Genomic DNA, 21,053 nt, shown 5'->3' on the forward strand with positions numbered 1-21,053 from the left:
CCTAGCACGTGTGAGGCACTGGGTTCGATTCTCAGCACCACATTAAAAAATGAAGCCATTGTGTACACCTATAACCAAAAATATTTTTTTAATCAGGTATGAATTTTGCACTTTATAGCACAACTCATTTGGGATTCATCACATTTCAAATGCTCAGTAGTTATGTGAATAATGTACAGCCTAGTTCTAGAGCAATCCTTCAGTTCAGGTGCCAGAATAATACAGTGGAGGGGGTGAGGGGCTCACAGGGAGGGGCTGGAGTCATTGACTTCCTGGGTCCCAATCATGACCTTTAACTCACTGTCAAGGTCCTCCAGCTAAAACCAGCAGGAGTACAGCCACAGTGGAACAAGTGAGGTTGATTACTTGCTGGAAGAAGGCGCATCACCAGGAAATGAGGGGCATCTGGGTAAGAGGCTATCCGAATTTGAGTTCAGGCTAGATGATTAGGGGGCGGTGTTTAAGAAAAGAGGGTTTCCCTCTGGATTGGGTGTTGACAGGAAGTGAGGGTAATTCTAAGATTAGACATTTTAACAAATTTTACCTAGTTGGAGCAAGACTAGATAGAAGCTAAAGGTATAATTGGTAAAGAAATAGGAATCACTCATAGTAGCCAGGACAGGAGCATGTTGGATCATTTGATCACTTTGGTGGTCTGTGCAATGTTCATATATGGCTACATTTAAACACAGTTAGAGAGTGGTCTGTGCGACGTTTATGTTCCACAGACAGGAGCCCTGCCACCTTGCAGTCACACCAAAGCGGGTCAGGCAGTATCTGGTCAGCTCTGGGAGATTAGGAAATGCTCTTCTCTCTCTCATAGGTGTGCACCATTAAGCAGGTAAATGAACTTTTCTGTGGCTCAGCTTTCTCAGCTCTAAAATCAATCAATCAATCAATCAATCAATAAATAGGGAACATGGGAACACCCATCTATCCACCTCCCACGGTGATCGGTATTAGGTGAGATAATCTGAGTATCGTCTGCAGTAGATTCTAAAATGCCCTATATTTTTTCACATTTTAATTGAGGTGTGTCTTTCCGACAATGGCTTCTTCGGGCGGATGCAGTGCAGTCCCATTATTTTCCTAGGGCCCTGGTTTGAGAGACAGCGCCTCCGGTCTCCGGCCGCTCAGTCATCCCTGGGTGATGGCTCTTCTGCTGAGTCTTCACTGCTGTCCCCGCTTCTCGGCCGAAGCCCTCTGCGGTCCCCGCCGGCCTCGGACTTTGCGGCCGCGCCGCTTCTCCAGGCACTACGGGCGCGCGGCGGCGGTACTCGCGGCGCTACGACGGCGCGGCGCCCACGCGGCGGCGTTGCCGAGGGAACCGGCGCGTCCCCGCCCGCCGCCCGCCCGCAGTCAGCTGATGGGCCGCCGGGACGCCGCGGCCGCGCCAACATGGCGGCCGAGATCCACTCCAGGCCGCAGAGCAGCCGCCCGGTGCTGCTGAGCAAGATCGAGGGCCACCAGGACGCCGTCACGGCCGCGCTGCTCATCCCCAAGGAGGACGGCGTGATCACCGCCAGCGAGGACAGGTGGGGCGGGCGGGGCGCGACGGGGTGTGGGGCGGTGGGGTCCGCGGCGCCGGCCCTCCCGGGACTGGCGCGCGGCAGGACGCCTCGCGTCCACTGAGATCCGAGTGGACTCCATGGGTGCTCCAGCCTCCACCCCACCGCGCCCTTTGGGCCTGGGACCCCTGTCCCTACCGCGCCCTTCCGGCGGGGAGCTCGTCCCACCGCGCCCCTCCATCTCCGGACCCCGGTCCCCAACCCGCCTCTCCATTTCGGGACCCCGGCACTCTTGTCTCTAATGCACCCCTCTGACCAGGGAGCTGGTCCCCACAGCGCCCCTACAGCTTCGGACCCCGGTCCCCACCGCGCCTCTCCAGCTCTGGACCAGGGGACCCCAGTCCCCACCGCGCCTCTCCACTTAAGGACCCCTGCACTCTCGTCTTCAAATCACCCCTCCGACCAGGGAGCTAGTCCTCAAGACTCCCTTCTATCTTGGGACCCAGGGATCCCAGTCCCCGCCGCGCCCTCTGGCCCGGGACCCCCATCCCCTCCAGGTGGGACCTGGTACTTCTGCCCAGGACCTTTGAGCTTCTTCTCTCTCCTTTCACCTGGCACTCAACTCAGGAATTTCTTGGCCCTCCCAGGTCAGTTGCAAGTCTCCTTCTCTGGGAGCTTGGAGGACTGGCTGTTAGGTACAGCTGTTCTGGTGCCCGGTATTTCCTCTCAGCAAAGAACCTCCAGGGTATTCACCTCTTCCTTCTGGAACTGGGGTTTACACTTCCCTGCTTTATGCCAGGCCTCAAGATCAGCTGCTAGAACCACTTAAACTGTTAATTTACTAAGTAGTTTTTAAGTAGTCTTTTAAAATAAAAGTGACTCCTTTTAAAGAAGAACAGATTCATTTATTTGCAAAGGAAATTTATTTACACTTCTACCATTAGGAAAACTATTAACACTAAAGAATAAACTAAGACGTGTTAGCTGTGTGCACACAAAGACCTGTCTTGTACTACTGAGATATCCTGGTTTGGACTCCCTCCACACTTTGGGAAACATTGATATGGTCCAGTTTTTTCATTTTATCCAAGAGGAAACTAAGGCCAGGAAGGTGAAACTAGTTACTTTGAGTCACAGACATTCTCTGAAGTCAGATGACCCAGGACTTCCCTCTGCTCACTGGTCTTCAGGGCACCGGTAACTATATTGAAACAATATTACTTGTTTTAAAACTTGAGCATCTTTAAAACCTTAAATGTGTAATACTTGAGTGGCTTTCACATGGGAATGTGGAAGTGTTTATTGAGTGAACTGTTTTTCTTTGAAAGAATAAGCAGTCTTAGGTAGAGATGTGCCAAAAGCCAAAAGATTCTGTGGAAGATGGAAGGTACTGCTGTTGAAGATTGAGTCCTGCTTTTTGTAGTTATACCTTTTGAAGTGAGTGACATGGAGGGCCTGTCCTGAATGGGAAGAGAAACCCTAAAACCCTGAGCTCTTGTTTGGCCTTTGTATTTCAATTCTGGATAAGCTTAGGACCCTTTTCTCAATTAGGTAGTGAGTTTATTGCAGGCAGGGGCCTCTTCCTGCAGCTTATGTGTTAACTGACCACAAACAAGGTAGGGACCCATTAGTAGGACCTGGGTGGGGTGTGTGAAGCAGGAAGGGAGTAAGCACAAAGGGGTGCATGAGAAATAAGGAGAAGATGGGAATGTAGAAAAGACAAAGGACAGAATAAGGGTGTTTGCGTGATATGAATATAGATGCAGATACACTATCAAAGATAGCAGTCTTTATTTAGTAAAATGTTTATTCATTCATGTTAGGTAAATTGCTGAATATTTGAGACTCTTGGGAGGAGCGATGCTAATAAATGTTTTATAGAAAGTGATCACTAAGCTGCTCTGGGGAGTCTTGGATCAGCTCCTTTTTTCCCTGGGGCACCACTGTTCCTGCAGGGCTCTGGTTGATGGTTGGGCCGGGTGGCGGTTGGTGCCTCAAGTTTCTAATGTGTGTTTCAGGCCCATGGAACTTCCTTGAAAGTAGGAAAGCCTTTTCAGTAGGTGCCACATTTAAAATTTAAGAGAGTTAATGAAAGTACCTGGTTATGAACTTTTTTTTGTTGGTGGTGGTGCCACTGATGAGTTTTTCCACATTATTTTAAATATGTGATGTACTCTTCATTTATTCATTCATGTATCTAGGGATAATGTATTTATTGAGTACCAGGCCCTTGGGGTAACAACAGGGATCAAAAGCCACAGTACTTGCCCTCACATAACTTCTGATTCATGGATATTTATGGCACTTGACTTGAGGAAGCTAGCATGTATGCCTGAGGAAGTAGAACACTGACCTTGACTCATCCAGATATTTGTCAGACACCCACCAAGTGCTGGGCCGTTGGTACATGTGTGATGTAGAAAGACAGCTACCACAGAAATCTCTGTTTCCCAAGGGCTAGACAGTGGAGTGAAGGGATAGTTCTGTGGACTCAGCTCCCAGGGTGATGGGAAGACACAGAGGAAGAGGGGGCTCCTTGGTCTGGGTCCAGGGTTTAAGGAGCATGTCCTAGAAGACATCCTCAGAAGTGTTCTTCCTCCTTCCCAGGAGTGTCTGTGGAAGAGGTCTGCATGTCCTGTACCAGGCAGGGGGAAAGGACCATAGCTATTTCTAGGTGGCCAGAACAAGAGGTGTGTGGGTGGCCATGGCATGAGAAAGGACAGGAGAGAGGACGGAGAACAGGAAAGGCCAGTGTCCAGGTTTGGAAGGGCCTTTTTGTGTGCCACTTTTAGGAATTTGGACTTTATTTTGTAGGTAGTAAAGAGCCATCAAAGTGCTCAAAACAATCAGATAACATGATTGAGTTTGTACTTTATAAATAACAATGGCTAGTCTTTTGAGGGTCCCTTCTCTCTACAAGTACAGAATTGGGCCTCATGTGTATTACTGTATCCAGTGTGCATGCCCTTCCACTAGGAAGTCATATTAGCAGTTCCAAAGTTCAGTACATGGTAAAAGTCAAAAGTGTGTGCATGTAAGTTGGACCTGAATACTCATTTAATACAAAAACCTGACCTGAACAGATGAGACCGTCTCTGAACTATATCCCTTGCACTGTGAACACACATCTCTTTTACTGTGGAAATAGCAACACATTTAGCTAAGGGTACTGTCCCAGGCCTTGCTGGGAGCATTGTGGAACATAGTGTAATGGTTATTTGATAAGTCAGACAACTAAGGCACAAAGGACAATGAAGTAACTGCCCTAAATCACATAGCTCTAAAGTGACATGATTGATATTTGAACCCAGTTCTCTTTGCCGTGCACTCATTTTTTCTCTACTTTTGGAGAAGCTGAGTTTAGGTGGTATCAGCCAGTGACTGCTCTAGCAGCAAGTGTAAAATGTGTGCATCTGCTTTTTGCCATGATTTAATGATCCTTTCTACTGGTTTTCAGAGTTTAAAGGAAAATTGACTTGTACCTTTTATATACAACTTGTGCTTTAATCCTTAGAAATGTAACTGTTAACATTTAGATTTAGGGTGCAGCTGAGTGAGTTCATTTTATATAAGCTATCATCAGTGAGAGCTAAGAGTATTCTGATTAGAAAAGTGAAAGATCTAATGGTCTTCCTGAAATAAGTGTCCAGTTTTCTAAAGTCTAGGCCAGTGGTTCACAACCAGGGATGATTTTGGCCCCCGAGAACTTTGGCAATGTCTGGAGATACTTCCTGTTGTCATGACTGGGGAGAGAATATTACTAGAATGTAGGGAGAGGTCAGGGATATGCCTAACAGCCTGGAATGCAGAGGATGGTTCTCCAGCCAAGGGCTATTCAGCCCCCAAATGGCAATAATGCTGAGACTGAGATTGGTCTAGGCCTAATGTGTGCATTTTCTGGTCTCTTTGGAATGATGATTCTCAAACTCGAGCATGCATCAGAATCATCTGGAGGTCTTGTTAGATTTACGGTGCCACGTCCCAGAGTTTCTGAGTGGGAAACTCAGATGGGGCTTGAGAGTTGGCATTTCTGCCAATTTCACATGTGGTTTTGTTTTGGTTTGATTTTTTGATACCAGGGGTGCTCAACCACTGAGCCACACCCCCAGATCTTTGTATATTTTGAGACAGGGTATTGCTAAATTGTGGAGGCTGGATTTGAACCTGTGATCCTCCAGCCTCAGCCTCCTGAGCTGCTGGGATTACAGGCATACATCACTGTGCCCAGCTCCCATGTGGTTTTGATGGTCATGCCATTGGTCCAGGGATCACACTTTGAGACCACTATTCCACAAGGAAGGAGAGTTATTTGTCAAGTACTTGCTTTGGGGGAGAGTACTCTTTACATTTTGTCCCTTTCCTCTCCCTCCCCTCCCCTTTTTAAAATTCTGCTTCTGGGATGTATTTGCCTAGGGTCATTCACACATACCCACCTATTTCCAAAACCAAACTATGTATGTCAGTTAAATGCAGTCAACCCTCCAAACAGTATCAGCCAGTGTGGACTATTAAGGCTTAATTACATCACACCTGGACAGGTAATTAGTGGATGGGGCAATGAATTTAGGGTGCTGGTTAGAAACTGGCTTGAGTGTAAATAAATAAATAAATAAATATTTATTTATTTATTTATTAACTGTAGTTTAAATTGCCTGCGCTTGGGAAAGAAAAACTTGAGCTTTTGAATTTGAGCAAAGTGTAAGAATGATAAATTCACAACATTTTTTTGTATCTCTTGAATCTAGAAACAAGTGTTATTGTCTTTACTGTCTTTATCTTCAGGAAACTTCAGAAACAAAAACAAACCCCCCCCACCAAGATAGCTTCAGTAGTAAGTTTAAGAATTTGAACTGCAGCAGTTGCATTCTGACAGGGGAAACAGAAAGTGAGACTGTGCTTTCAGAACAGGACTGAAATGTGCCAGGCAGCAGGAACTAATTTCCTAGGCATATTGCTTTCTTGGACTTCTTTGCTGGAACTGCACAAACATTTAAACAGTCAGTTGGTTGAATGATAGAGTTTTAAAAGGGACAAGGTCTATTGTAAACCATTATAAACACGTTAAGGTTATGGGCTGGCTCCCTTCATTTTTGAAAAATAGTTTGGAGATGATCCTACTTATACTACTGCTTCGGGAACTGGAGGCCGAGATTGGTTTCTGCAGGAGACTCAATTTTGTTTGGCCTAAGTCAAACAAAGATAGATCTCATGTGTTTTCAAATGTTTTATGAGGTTGCGCACAGGTTGGTAAATGATAAAGGTTACAAAAATCCGACTTTTCAAATATTTTTGTAGCATCTTTCAATTTTTAATACATCAGATATTTAATGTATTTGTCTTCTAAGAATATTAAGATAATTTTGGAAAAAAAAACCAGTACATTTACTAATGGTTAATGCGGCATAATCCTAAATAAGCAGCTTGATTTTTAAGCATTATGCTTAGGAGGAATCCTGGCATAGGTGGAAGTTGTTAGTTTATACAGAAAATCAGGTGTTAACTGCTGTATTTTAGTTGTCATGTAACGCCTAAAAGTAGATCCTTCAATTTGTGTTATAAAATAAGCTGAAGTGAGAAGACAGGAAGCCTGGGTGGAAGTGCATTTATTCCCCTATTGTTAAGTGACCCTTCACTGCTACAGTCATTTTCTTTTTATAGCAGAGATAAGAGCATCGACTCTGAAGCCCCAGGGCCTGGGTTTGCATCCCAGCCATGTGACCTTGGACAAGGTGCTTAACCTCTTTGTGCCATAGTATTCTCATCTGCAAAATAGAAATAGTAAGAGTACCTACTTTATAGGGTTTTGTAAAGAGTTGATGAATTAATAGAATAAAGGGCATAAAATAGTGCTTAGCTCAAATGTTAACTATCATTATTTTATTCCCATTGATTTTCCATTTTATTACTTTGATATCATCTGAAACTCAGGATGTTTCTGCTTCCTCTGTACTTCTGTGTGTAAGTAAAATAAAAAACTTCCTGCCTGAATAGGGCAGTGTCATTTGGGAGTCACTTATAAATCTAAATTCTTATAATATCTTTGAGACATGCCTTTTCTTTATTTCAACTTTTTGGTCATGTCAGCCATATAATTTCCCTTAGAAATCAATTTCTTCCCCTGCTATTAGGGATCCCCAAGACCAGGCTCATTGATTGATAGGACTCAGACCATGTACTCACACCTGTGATTTATGATAGTCCAGGGACATGAAATAAACCCAGCACATGGGTGGAGATAAGAGGCAACACCCACAGGTTTCCAAGTGTCCTTTCCCTTTGGTGTCCCACAGGATGTGCTCAACTCCTCCAGCATCAAATTATGATGACACATGTGAAACATTGTTTATCAGGATAGCTCATCAGAGACTTGATGTGCAAAGCTTTTACTGGAGGTCAGTTATGTAGGTGCCCTCCTCCTAGCCTGTACCAAAACTTTAGACTCCTCATAGAAAGCAGGGTTCTGCATAAGCCATATGTTTTGTACAAACATTAATCACAGTGAGCCACTCTTCTTAGTTGAGGAATGTTGAGAACTCTCTGGAGATCCAAGGACCCAGACACAAGCCCTGGGCTAATCTTGCAAGCAGCCTGCTGCCTGAGCCCTTTTCTGCACACATGCTGTCTTTCCCCAAGGGCTTGTCCTCATCCCCTCTTGACCCTCTTTTTAAACCTCCAGCACTACAGTAGCATTTATGTGGCTTCTTTAGCTTCTGGGAGGCTCCATTTGAATCTGTCCTGCCAAGCTCATGTCTTTAACGTGGCGTTTATCACGTCTTTTCCCTGTTTACCTTTCATGAGCTCCTTATTTCATCATGTCTGCAAAAGAACTTTGGGGGCTTAGAACTGGTCCCTGCCCAACTTGATTTCCACGCTTATCTTTTCCTTCTCAGTGGTTCTTTCATGTCTAGTAAAGCCAACATGTGCTTTGTCCCAGTAACATCTGTACTTTTCCCCACCTGGATGCCTTGACTCACGTAGCTCCCTCACCAGGCACTTCCCCTTCCTTCTCTGGTATTCAGGCCTCACTTCACCTTCTTGGTCCACTTCAAGTTCCACTTCCACCATTGAGTAATGTTCCCCAGCCACCAGCCATCATCCTCTGTCCTTTCTGGGCTTTCTTCAGCACTTGTAGTGTCTTACTGGTTATGCTTAATTACTTTTAATCAGATATTATTATTGTTGCTTTGGATTTATTTATCTTGTCTGTCTGCATAGCCTTTATCCAGTTAACGTGTTTGTGTTTACTAATTAAATGGTGGTTTTAAAAAAATTTCCAGTACCTAAAACAGTGTAAAGCTCACAGTAGTGTCTCCAGTGTTAGTTGGAGACAGTAAACATACCTGTTAGGAATAGGAAGCATGCGACAGAATTTAAAACGGGCTACGGTTCTCACTACCCAAACTGTGCTTCCCAGGGTTAGTGTAGCCTCACATTTTACAACTTCTAGGCTGTCAGAGTTTGAGACTTTTTAATTTGTTTTTTTTTGTCTTCTGAGTGTTACATGAACCTTACTGACTCCAACCTGTCTAGATTATTCCTTTTCTTCAGTGCTAGGGATGATTTGTTAGTCTTTTTGGTGGCATAGGAATCCACCAGAGTTTTGATTCTAACAGTGAAAGATTATAGCAGGAATGGTTTCTTAGTCAAAACGAAAACATCTGCAGATGGGAAAGTCATCCCCCTGGCTTCTGGGGTGGGTGTGGAGTGGGCTAATGCAGATGCTGGGTACAGGCAGGGACGCTCCTCCCGGGGTAACATTCTGCCTGAGATGGAGTCAGCAGGCCTGCCTGGTCCTCGCGGGCCCTGGCTGTCTGGTATTCTTCTCTACATTATAGGAGAGGGTGGACATTTTAATTTTTCTTAGTCTAATTCTGCTCTGCAGAAAGAGACCATTTTCTCTGCCTTTTAGTTTAGAGAATTAACTCTGTAGCTATGTTTTCCCTCTGTCATCAAATGAGACTGGCTGCAGAAATGAAGAGGTCAGAGTTCCGGAAACTTGGTTGGAAGGAAATTGCTATTTATTTGATAAAAGCGGATTGCACTGATGACCATATCATTTCCTCTTCTTTCAGGCTAACATCTTCATGTTCTAGCAACCATCGAGAGTACCAGAATTACACATTTTCTTCTATTTCCATTGGAGGTACTGTCAGACTAGGAAAAATATGTTCTATGCTGTAGGTGACAGCAATGTTTGGAGATATACCAAGATGTGAAACAGTGTTAGCATCCTTATGAGTGGCCAGTCAGCTTTCCTCAGAATTAATATTTGGTCAGTCAGCATTTGAAAGAAATCAGGACCTTCGTCTTAATTTGTAACATATAGTATTCGCTTAAATTCTGTTTTTAATTAGTTGAAAAGTGTTTGTATTATGGCAGTGTAAAATTTAAAGATAACCAGTGCTCTAATTTTTCTACTTTGGGGTAATTAAGGTGTTTTTAAGAAAAAAAATTAAAGATATTTAGGTTTAGAAAAGCTGATGCTTTAGATGAGGTTGAACTTGGCCTTGTGATTTTATAAAAGTACCTGCGTGCTATTTGAGATCACTTATGTGTGGGCATGATTTTTGAGGTTTCATGCAGAGACTACTGAAAAGTATGTATTGAATCCAAATGTATGTGGAATTGCAGATTTTAAAATATTAATCATTAATCCTACAAGATGCCTTCTGATTTGAGAGCCAGTGCTTTTCAGAAGAAATATCATTCTTTGAATCTAGTTTTGTTTCTACTTTATTATAACTTAAATAGATGAGACTTTAAAGGCTTGATGATTCCTTAAAGTAACCTTGCTTTTAGTGAACTCTTTGAGAGCATCTGACAAAGGGACTGGAAAAAATGAAAAGGAGTCCCTTCTCCTATTCTGAGCATGAGGCGTGTCCTCTAGCTGATCAAAGACGAATCTCCATGGAAGAAATACTTAATCATAACTGTGGTCCTAAGTCTATTTTTTATACATCTGTAGGAAGGTAAAACAGCATACAGAATAATTAACCTTTGTAGACAGGATGATAAATATTATAATGTGGCATTTAAGAGTAGTGACTTCATCTATGCTTTTTCTGTAACTTTTTTCAATCCAAGGATTCAAATTAGAATCAGTGCAAAATGGATAGTCTAAATTTCCATGAAGAGTTAAATTGCAGTTATTTGTTTACTAAGCACTTTGAAATCTTGGGCATTAGTAAATGGCTGAATGCTTTTTTTTTTGAGGTCAGTCTTAAACGTTCTTAAAGGTACACTACTATTTCTTTGAAACAGATAACATTGTATAAGTTAGCTCTTGCTATGTAACAGACCAATATGGAGTTAGTAAAGCAGCAGGTGTATGTTATTGTCATGAGCCTTTGGGTCTCCATTCCTTGTGACTCAGCCAAGGCCCACTCATGCTTGTGACCAGCTGTGTCTCTCACTTGTTTGGAAGTTAGCTGATTACAGACTGGTTGAGGATGATTCAGCTGGGACGTGGGGCTCTCTTCCATGTCATGGCTCCTCCTGCCGCAGGCTGCCCCCTCTGGTTCATCTAAGGTGGCAGGCTTCCAGGAGAGGGAGGGAGAGCAGGCAAAGCCTCTGCTCACTAACTGGCCTCTGTCACTTTAGCCACATTCTCTTGGCCAAAGTGTCACCAGCCAGTTCATGGTCAAGGGTCAGGGAAATAGGTTCTACCTCACGATGAGAAGAACAGCAAAGTACATTACACAGGGACTGGTATAGGGAGGGGTAAAGCATTGAGCCCATACTTTGCACTTTATATGCCACAAGCATATATGTATTGTATTGTATGCTGGAGCTGAATCTAGAACTCGAGTTAGTGAGAGATTGTGTTGGCATCACCATTCCTGTTTAGCACCAAAGTCAGGATTTCTTTGAATTTTGAAGTTAGAAGTAGACTTTTCCACACTCTGGATTTATTTCAGGAAAACATAATTGAACATTTCAGGTTTCTTGTTTTGGAGTTCCTTTTTAGGAGGATAAAATGTGAAATTTTCTGAAAAGTTGTTCATAAAAATTATTGTACTTATTATTTAGTATTTAATCAGACAGAACTACTAAATGGAGTTGGACAGTCCAGTGTAGGGCTGATGTTGGTTTGTATGATGTTAGGATTGTACCTCTCCTTGCTCCTGCCTCCTTACATATACAGTGGAGGCAGAAGTGTTGGTCATCCTGGGGGATGAGGCGTCTTGTTCTCAACAAACTTTGTTTGAATCCTGATGCAGTCTGTGCAGGAGGTAGGCTGTCTGTGCCAGGGCAGTTCACTGCAGTGAATCTCAGAAGTTCGGCAGGGACACTTGTTTATTCCCTGTCTTCCAGGCCAGAGAGCCCCATGCCTTTTGGTAGTCTTCTCTTTCCCTGCGTTTTTGCATCTGACCTCATTGCCCAGCCTTGCTGGCCCTCCCTTTGCTCTCGCTCCTTTGGGAATGAACCTGTCAAACCGCAGCCTACCCACGTACCGCTAGCTGTGTCCAGGTCCATGTCTCTCGGTTGGGGTCAGGGCTCCCTCACCCCTCTGCCCTGTCCCCCATGGAAAGGGCTGAACTCCCGGTGGACTCACTGTTGGCAGAATGTGCTCCAGACTCTGAAGCCTGCCCAGGGTACGAGTTGACGTTGAAGGCCAGCACAGACATACAGAGCGAGAGTCCTCAGCGGCCCTGCTGAAGCTCATTAAAGAAGGAAAATGGCTCCAGTGTACTTGAAATCGCCTCTGATTCTCGAGCCTCTGGCTACACAGGAGCTTGAGACTGACCCCAGCTGTACTCCTCAGCCTCATTGCTGACATAGACAGACACTCAGAGAGTGGACCTTTTTTACATCTAGAATCAAATGGCCACACTTGAACAGCAGACAGAACGGAGTCACGGAGTGCTCCTGGGCTCATTGTGAAGTGTGTGATCGTTGGCCTGCTGGGGAGGTCAGGAGGACCCTGCTGTTCTCCCATCTTCTGCCTCTTCATGAGAGCCAGAGCCACTGTCTGTCTCACCACGTTCCCTTTCTTTACCTCCTGCTCTTGATCAGCATCCCCATGGCCTTCAGAGCAGACACGGTGTGGATACACAATTTAGTTGTATAATTTTATTATAATATGCTCTTTTTAAGAAAAGCCAAACACTTCATAAACATTTTCCTGTGCCTCTAGGTCTTCCTATTTTAATAACTAAGGTATAGGCATTATGAATTATTATAATAGAAATTATTAGTGGATAATATAGTATCTTATATTTGCTAATGAATTTCTATATTATTAACCCATTTCATTATTTAACCTTTTTCTCCTAATTTTTACTCCTTACTAATACATATAGGAACTTTTAAAATGTCTAGTTCTTTTTTTCCCTATTAAATAATTTCTTTAGAACCAATTGCTAAGCCTGAAATTCCTGAATCAAAATTTGTCATTATTTTTGTGTCATTATTATTATCAGGAAAGTATGAATTTTCTCACCATATGGAGCAAAATTCTTGCCTAAGAGTTAGTTAACATTGACAAAAAATTGAGGTCCCTAGAAGTGGCATTTCATTGCTGTTTTGAGTTGTTTTTTGCTTATCCCTGCATAGCAATATATTATAAAAGCATTTTACTCTGACATATTTAAAATAACAAAATATGGTCTAACTTTGTCATTTCATTTATCTGGAAAACATGTGAAACCTGAACAGTTCTGCAGTTAGCAAATGAAGGGAAGGTAGCATTGCATACACTGCAGTTACGGTGCATACAGCGTTACCAACTCTTGTGTAGAAGGAAGGTACTTCAGCACTGTGAGATCCCCTGTGTTATACTGAAGGCCAGAGGATGTGACAGTGGAAGCCCTCCACAGGGAGAGCAGCATGGGGGGATTCGGAAACCATTTATACAGCCTCAGGGGGAAAAAAAGGCACATTTCCTTTCCAAGTACCTTTTGGAAAAAACATCATGCTATTGTTTTCAAACAACTTGAAAATAGAACTTGGAAAAGAATGAACATGTTTCTAAAGTTGTGATTTTAAGGAATGATTTGCTTTTCAGATTGACATGATCTTGGAATATCAAAGAAGATCCAGCCACTATAAAAATGGGTAGAATAAGTGGCAGGAAAAATGTAAAATGAGTTTAGGTGTGTGGGAGTAAAGTTGTCAAAATAATGAAGGAAAAATTCAGCTGTTTGATTTTATCTTTGTGGAGAGAGTGGCTTAGACATTCATCTGGCACAAAATATTGTGGCTTATGTAAAAATAAAACCATCTGATCTTGACACTTTGGTAATTAGATGGTTTATTAATATCATTGTAGAATTTGAAACAAGTTTGCATTTGGTAAAATGTGACTAAACTATATTAATGTGTTGCTTTCAAATTATTGAATGGTAGATTTTGTTTTGAGCTTACTAAACAGTAATTTTTTTGGTCTGGAACTTATCAATTTTTTCTAATAAGTAGCCTGACGTAAGCCTATTTTTACAGCTATTTGTTAAGTCAATGAGAAATGTTCTGACCATATATAAAACAAATTGTTATATCACTCACAGAAATTAGGCAACCCTGTTTAATAGGTAGAGTCTTAAGAATACTAGGGTATTAGGGCTTAAACTTAACATTGATTTGATTTGATCTTTTAAGTGGAAAATTTAGCAGTGCCTAAGGGGGGAGAGTCTGATTTGAAGAGGCTGGAAGGGAACTCGGGGTGAAAGGTGTAGTTACAGAGGTAGAGCCAGCTGCCACAGTCAAGGCCTAAACTTGGAATCTGATTCCCAGACTACGGTGGCCTTCTCTCAGCCTGGATGTGGTAAGCAGTTTTCAGAAGAAACATTTGAAGAAATGTGTATAAAGGCTAATTTCTCAGTTTGCTAGTCAGGTCCTAGGCTGGGTCCAGATTGTGCAGACCAAATTGTCTGCTGATGTTTGTCCTACAAAGAAAATAAGACTATCTCCAAATGCTGGGGTCTAGTAAGTCCCATTTTGACCTTGGGCTAATTTATTTATTATTCCAAAGGTGTATGAAACTTGACTTCTCAGGGTTCAGTGACTGGATGGAGAGATGACCTCTAAGATTTCTTCTGACAGCAGAGTTCTCTGATACCTGAATATTGTCCTTTCCAAGGGAAGAGCATGCACTACTCAGTCATCTGGGTTACCTACACATTCATGACCTAAGACCTTTGGGATTCAGAGGTTTAGAATGTGTCAAGTAGCTGTCAGGTCTAACCCCTTGGTGATCCTTGTACAAATTGGTAAGTGAAATTGGTGAACTGGAAATGGTTTGGCATGGAGCCTTGATCTTGACGTGCATTGGCCTGTGTTACCATGTACTTGGACATGGAGGGGAATCCTTGAATAGACTTAGTGCTCTGCTGGGAGTTGGCCTCTTTTGACGTCATCTGCTGTGTTGAAATGTATCCATATGCATTCTGCTTGAAGTAACATAGAATGTAGTCAACATAAGTAAGGTCATGTTGGTAGCTCAGTCCTAAGGATCACATTATAAGCTTCCATTGGTTCTTTAGATGAAAGAGTTGTGCTGAACTGGCACCCATCCTGCCATCTGCCTAGAAAAGCAGTCTGAAGAGAAAGGTTCTCGGTTGGGTGGTGAGGGAGGTGGACTGAGTGCTTAGCCTGAGTGGACATTTCGGAAGAGCTCAGGGATGACTGCTCACTGGAACACAGGGCCTGAATTGAAGTCACAGGAACTAAGATTGTCAGTTGAACCCTGGATTTGCAAAAAACACTGGTAGATGCTGAACACAGGAGCAGTGTGACATGCGTGGCTGCTGGGGATATGCAGCTGGCATTTGATATAATAGCAGTGGACTAGAGCAGAGCAGGGACAGAGCCCAGGAGGGAAGATGAGAGTAAGCTGCCGTGGAGTCAGGCCAAGGTGATATTGAGGAACTATTGTTATTTGTTTAGAACAGAACAGTGACATTTGTCTATAGACTTTTGTGCAGTCTTGCTTTGCTGAACGCAGCCCTGTTGTGGTGTTCAACATGTTCCTCTGTCCTCTTCATGTCTTATGAATTGGTAGCTGGAGCTAAAGCCTTGATGAGCTCACAGTTGCCTTGAGGCTTTTATCCAGTTCATATGCAAAATAGCATTAGCTCACTGCCCTGCCACGCCACCTTACTTATTTGGATAAATGAAAGTCACCATCTAGTTTCAGTTTCCTTTTAAATCATATACAGTAGTCTACGTACATCTTAAGCATAGTGGAGCAAGTTCCAGCACATGTGTACACCCATGGTCCCCATCTCTGGAGCCTGGCTGTTCCTCTCGAAAGTTTCCTCACATCTTTGCCATCTGCCTCCTCCCCAGAAGCAACCACCACTGTTCTGATGTTTTCATCCCTAAAACCAATTTTACTTGTCTTGAACATAAAAAAAAGGGAAAGAAAAGGGAAGGGAATACATACACACACACACACACACACACACACACGTATATACGTGTGTGTGTGTGTGTGTGTGTGTGTGTGTATCAGTACTTGGTGTTGATATATTTCAGTTTAAAGTTAGAAGCATTTATTCAGCACCTACTGTGAGCGAGTCTCTGTTGCTATTATACGTATAAATGTGACTGTGGCAGAGTTGACCATGGATGTGAGTGGTTGCAAAGGCAGAGCTGGTAAGTACCAGCAGAATTAGAGCATCCCCCAAAAAGGTGACAAGCCAGTGCCTGAGCTTAGAAGTTCTGGAGCTCAGAGCAGCGGGACTGTCCCTGTGTTCTCTCCTTTTGCAGGAGACTCAGATGTTAAGCTTTGCCTGTGTTGGTCACTGTCATCTTCCTGCACTCAAGCAGGATTTCCTCAGGTCTGTGCATGTTCTGATGAAAGAGGTGTGGTGTGGGATGATTTCCTCCCGGTGGGGGTGATGGGTAGGTGGAGAACCGTTGGTGAATCAGCGTGGCCCTTCACGGCCTGTCCAACTCCCACCTCTCCACATACATTTTCGTCCCCTTCAGATCCGCTGCTTTTCTTGGTGACTGCTACTCAGTCAGTTACTATGTTCACACAATTGGTTTTACCAAGAAAAACAATTAGTAGTTCTCAGCTTTCTTTGTATATCATTATGTGAAGAACATTTCCACATTATTAAAGTCACTTGAAATCCTGACTCCTAGGCTCTTGTTAACTCAACATACATGGTCACATATATGTAACTGTGTATATATAGTATATGTACTATATGTAACATACTATCTACTGTAGATGTGTATGTTAATATATGTATATTTGTCCAGGTTGTCTACTTGATTAGCTTTGTAAGGTCAGTTAGGAGATGGTATTGAACATTATTTAAAAAAATAAGTTTTCATGGAATACAAAAGAGGACAGTATTTCTAAAGACCACTCTTTTCTTTCTCCACAGAACCATCCGAGTATGGCTGAAAAGAGACAGCGGCCAGTACTGGCCCAGCATTTACCACACAATGGCCTGTAAGTCACAGACCAGTTCCTCTTTAGGACATTGCCTCTAATGTCCTTGATGTTTTAACTTTCAAAATGTCTGACTAAAAATGGCTACTAGATTTCAGAATGAGTTTCTTAGTTGCCAAAGACCTCTGACAGGCTGTAATGAGCTACAGGAAAACTTGTATTTTGTAAAGGTCCACTGGCCTAATAAAGCAAAACTGAAAAAAAGGTGGAGGGAAAGGCCCGTTTCCCGATTTCCTTTGTCTTAATTCAGCCAACCTTCATTCGTTAAGCTTATCCTCAGTAGTACCTGATGCTGACACCAAAGAGCAGTCTGCACGCTCCCATGATTATGACAGCCTGTGTCTGACCTTTGACCACCTCTGGATACCACAGAGAGAAGTGCTAGATGCCTCACTTTCTAAACAGAGAATTTTCAGTAGTAAGGTATATTCTAAAAATATATCTAGAAGATAAAACTTTTTATGGACACTTTAAAACCGCCTGAAATTCAGAGTGAGATGCCGAGGTGATGTACTCAGAGGCCCCGTAGGCCCGAGAGGAGGTACTGTGGCCTGGCGTGATGAATTACGGTCAGGTTTCAAGTAGTCTTCCTGTGTTAGGTATTGTAAGGTTTCATCATCCTTTGATAATAGTTAATCTTTATACTGTCTTCCAGAATGTCTGTTTCATTTCCATTGAATGATTGTAAAGACAGAGTTGTGACACAAAGTCACAGCAAATCTAAGCAACATCCTTTTCTCCCACTTCTTTTCTTTAGACTTTCTTGAAAACAAAGCCCTGTAGAGAATGCCTGGATGTCACCCAAGGCCAAATGTGGGTTGAAACCCGCTGTTCAGAAGACATCTGTAGCTGCAGGTTTCCTTGAGGCTTTGGTTTTTAGTGAAGGCTTTTCCTCTGTGAAGGGTTTCTATATTCAGCCGACTTCCCAGGAAAAGAAAAAAAGGATTTGGTGTGAGCTCGATGGCTTGCTACTGATGAAGTGGAGTTTGTTGGAACACAGAGCAGCCAGTTATTCAGCACATTACCTATATTTAGTTTTAATCATCTAAGCACCTCCCGAGTTAGCACATTCTCATTTGTACATGTATTCAATTGAGTATGCAGTGTTTGGATCCTGTGTTAATTTTCACAAAAAGTTAATAATTGATCAAAATTTTCATTTGTTCTACCTTCTACCAATAGTTTGGATGGCTTGATAACTTCCCTAATCGTTAAGTGAAAGTGAAATAGACTTTTTAGAATACTTTATGAAGGTAACTGCCATTAAAGGAATGATAAAACCTCATAATAAAATAGACTACTTGAAAACTGACCAGAATTTACTGCGCCAGGCCACCCTTCCTCCTGTCACCACGTCCACTCGTCCTCTGGAGTGCTTAACCTTTGCTTCTCACTCTGATTTCTTACCTTGAAATGCAGAGTGGCTGATGTTCTAATGCAGGTGCATATGGAGCCTGTTTGATAAAGTAAACAGGAGAGATGGTGTGATATTCAGGTCCCCAGGTTCCCAACAACAACAACAGAGCTGGTAACTCCTTACTTCCCAGTGGCCCAGCCATAGACCCGATAGCTGGAGAGAGCAGCAGCTGGAAGAACTCATTCCAGTGCGGGGCTTATCTTGTTGTCACTTGGAAAGTCTTGTTAGAGCTGCTGCTGTACTCCTCCCATCCCTCCATAGTTCATATTTGGTCAAAGCTTAATCTCCTTGAGTCTTCACCCTTGAAGTTCCTGCTCATTAGAATAGAGACAGAGATTGACAGGGATTGTATTCTGTGTTTAGTTTTTAATTCCTCAGCTATTTTCTCCTAGAAAACCCCAGCAGTAGAAGGGTGTGCTCTCTCCTCTCTCTTGTCTGTTAGATCTTGGGCACATGGCTGTGACTCATTCTGGTCCCGTCCCTCCCTAACTTGGTGAGATTATTCCTTCTCAAAGTAGTTTCCAGCTCAGGAAGGAGAGATGGCCAAACTGCCAGAACATGACCAGAAGAAAACATAGTGGATGAATTATGAGAAATAACTGCTTGTCATTGTAGAATGATTTATTTCAAAATTAAATTTATCATACAAGAACATTGCTGTTTTTTGGTTCTAAGAACTATCTGCTGACTGTCCAGTTTAATATGTTTTAGTGGTTGTACACCAGTTTAAACTTTTGCCTGTGCCCTGATGGAGCCCGCAGTAAGCCAGGCCTTCGTACATCATTGCAGTAGTACAACTATGTTCCATAATGTCATTCACTGAACACAAATCACTTTCAGAACCTGGTATAGCTGAAGGAAAAATGGTAACTCCCAGTTTCAGTATTACTATGTGCCTCATGCCTTTTTTTTCTAGTAATGTAATTTTATGAAATCATCACACAGCTATGCAAGATAGATGTTATTTTTCACATTTTCTAGATGAGGAAACAGGACAGAGAGATTAAACCAATGGCTTGTGGTTGGAATTCCAATCCATGTGAGTTTACTACTCCCAGACTATACTGCCCACCACAATTATGGAGTAGGTCCACACATTTTTTATGCAAAGAGCCAGACAGTAAATATTTAGATTCTGTGCAGCAGTCTGTGACAGCTACTCAGCTCTGCCATTGTAGCATGAAAGCAGTCATAACCAGTACATAAATGAAAAAGCCTGGCTCTATTCCCCAAACACCAAAGACCTAATTAACAAAACAGAGCAGGCTGCACCTGGTGCTCATGTCTGAGTTTTAAGCATCTGATTTTGAACTATAGTGATATCTTCTTTAAAGTCCACTGATTTGAAAGATGACCTGTGTTTTTCTTGTTTCCAAAACTACAGGAATATCCAACCTTTCTTTTCTTTTTAAAGTATTTATTGCTTATCTCAGTAGAAAACTCCTTTCTAGGAAAAAAGCCAGGATATCATTATATGCAAAATAAACTGGGAAGCTTTTTATTTTCTTTTTTAAGCAAAAATTCTCTAATCTCATAAAATTACTCAGCACATTAAAGTTTTACACAAAAGAAACGTTTTTCAATATTTATGTAGTTTGTTGTGGGAGTGAGCATCAAAATTATTGAAAAGAAGCTTAAAACTAATGCATCCAGACTTAGTACCAACAGAAGAGCAAGTAAAAATGATGATAATGAATTTTTGAAATCATTAAAGCATGATTTGATTTGCCATAGTGATTTTTGCAAATGGTAATTGAAGAACATTTTGATCATATGAATTCACATGTATCTTCATGGTTATACTTCTTAAACATGACTGTTCTTTGTTATCTTCAGCATCATTATGGTGGATTAGGGTGTGAGGGCTTCAAGTCAGTCATGTTTTCTGTGTACCTTTTCAGTACCTACCATTCAACTACATAGTTCTTGAATGCAACTAAAACAGCCTTTTTCTGTGATCTGATCATGTCAATGGCTATGTCTTTTCTTTTAGGTACATTCCAGTATTATAGATTACTTTCTTTCTTTGGTGTAGATTGTCAGTCATTGCAGCAAGAGAACTTAAACTATTTCAGATGGTTGGCTTCATTTGGATGATTTTTTTTCTTTTACTTTTTTTATGGCAAGTCTTGTTGCAAAATAAAGTCAAGTTCATTTATTTTGTCTTGTTCCTGGCATGCAGTTTTTTTTGTTTTAGTTCTTCCATTGTGATTATAATTCTTTAGGCTAGAATGATTAAGAAGAGCTATATGATTTAGGTTTTTAAAAAGAGCAAAATGTTTTATGAAAAATAATCATATAAGTTGAAAACATAAAGTTCTCTTTGTTTTGAACAAAGAAATGAAAAGAAATGAACCCAAACATTTCTTTTTCCAAATTTCCCATTTTCTAAATCACTTCACTTCTGATTTTTAGCAGAAGACTATTTGAAGCTTTTCCTTTCTGAAACTCATTCTCTTGCCCATGATTTCTGGGAGAGAGAGAGAGAGCCACTGGGAAGGAGGTATACAGGAAAATAGGCAGATGCTATCCTGGGTGCGTAACTGCTGGGGTCAAAGAACCTATCTATACCTCACAACTACAGTTCCTGCAAACCAGGTCATGTGTGTCATTGCAAAAGGGAACATTTTGACCATTGAGAAAATAATAATCCTGGAATGGCTTTCCTAGCATGCTCACATAGGCTCTGGGATGAGAATTCTAGGGCTGGCAACCCCTTTTT

The 21,053-nt window shown here is 42.2% G+C and overlaps 1 protein-coding gene across 1 annotated transcript in view; it reads left to right on the forward strand.

The window, feature by feature from the left end:
• The first annotated feature begins 1,354 nt into the window (after positions 1-1,354).
• The window catches only part of Wdfy1 (WD repeat and FYVE domain containing 1), a 48,749-nt gene continuing 29,050 nt past the window's right edge, over positions 1,355-21,053 (forward strand). Inside the window, exons 1-2 of the mRNA XM_027941951.2 lie at positions 1,355-1,535; positions 16,847-16,914. Of these exons, the coding sequence (XP_027797752.1) occupies positions 1,399-1,535; positions 16,847-16,914 (205 nt within the window). The 5' untranslated portion in view covers positions 1,355-1,398. The remainder of the gene's footprint in view (positions 1,536-16,846; positions 16,915-21,053) is intronic.

The sequence above is a fragment of the Marmota flaviventris genome, chromosome 11, assembly GCF_047511675.1.
Source record: "Marmota flaviventris isolate mMarFla1 chromosome 11, mMarFla1.hap1, whole genome shotgun sequence".
NCBI classification, from domain to species: domain Eukaryota; kingdom Metazoa; phylum Chordata; class Mammalia; order Rodentia; family Sciuridae; genus Marmota; species Marmota flaviventris.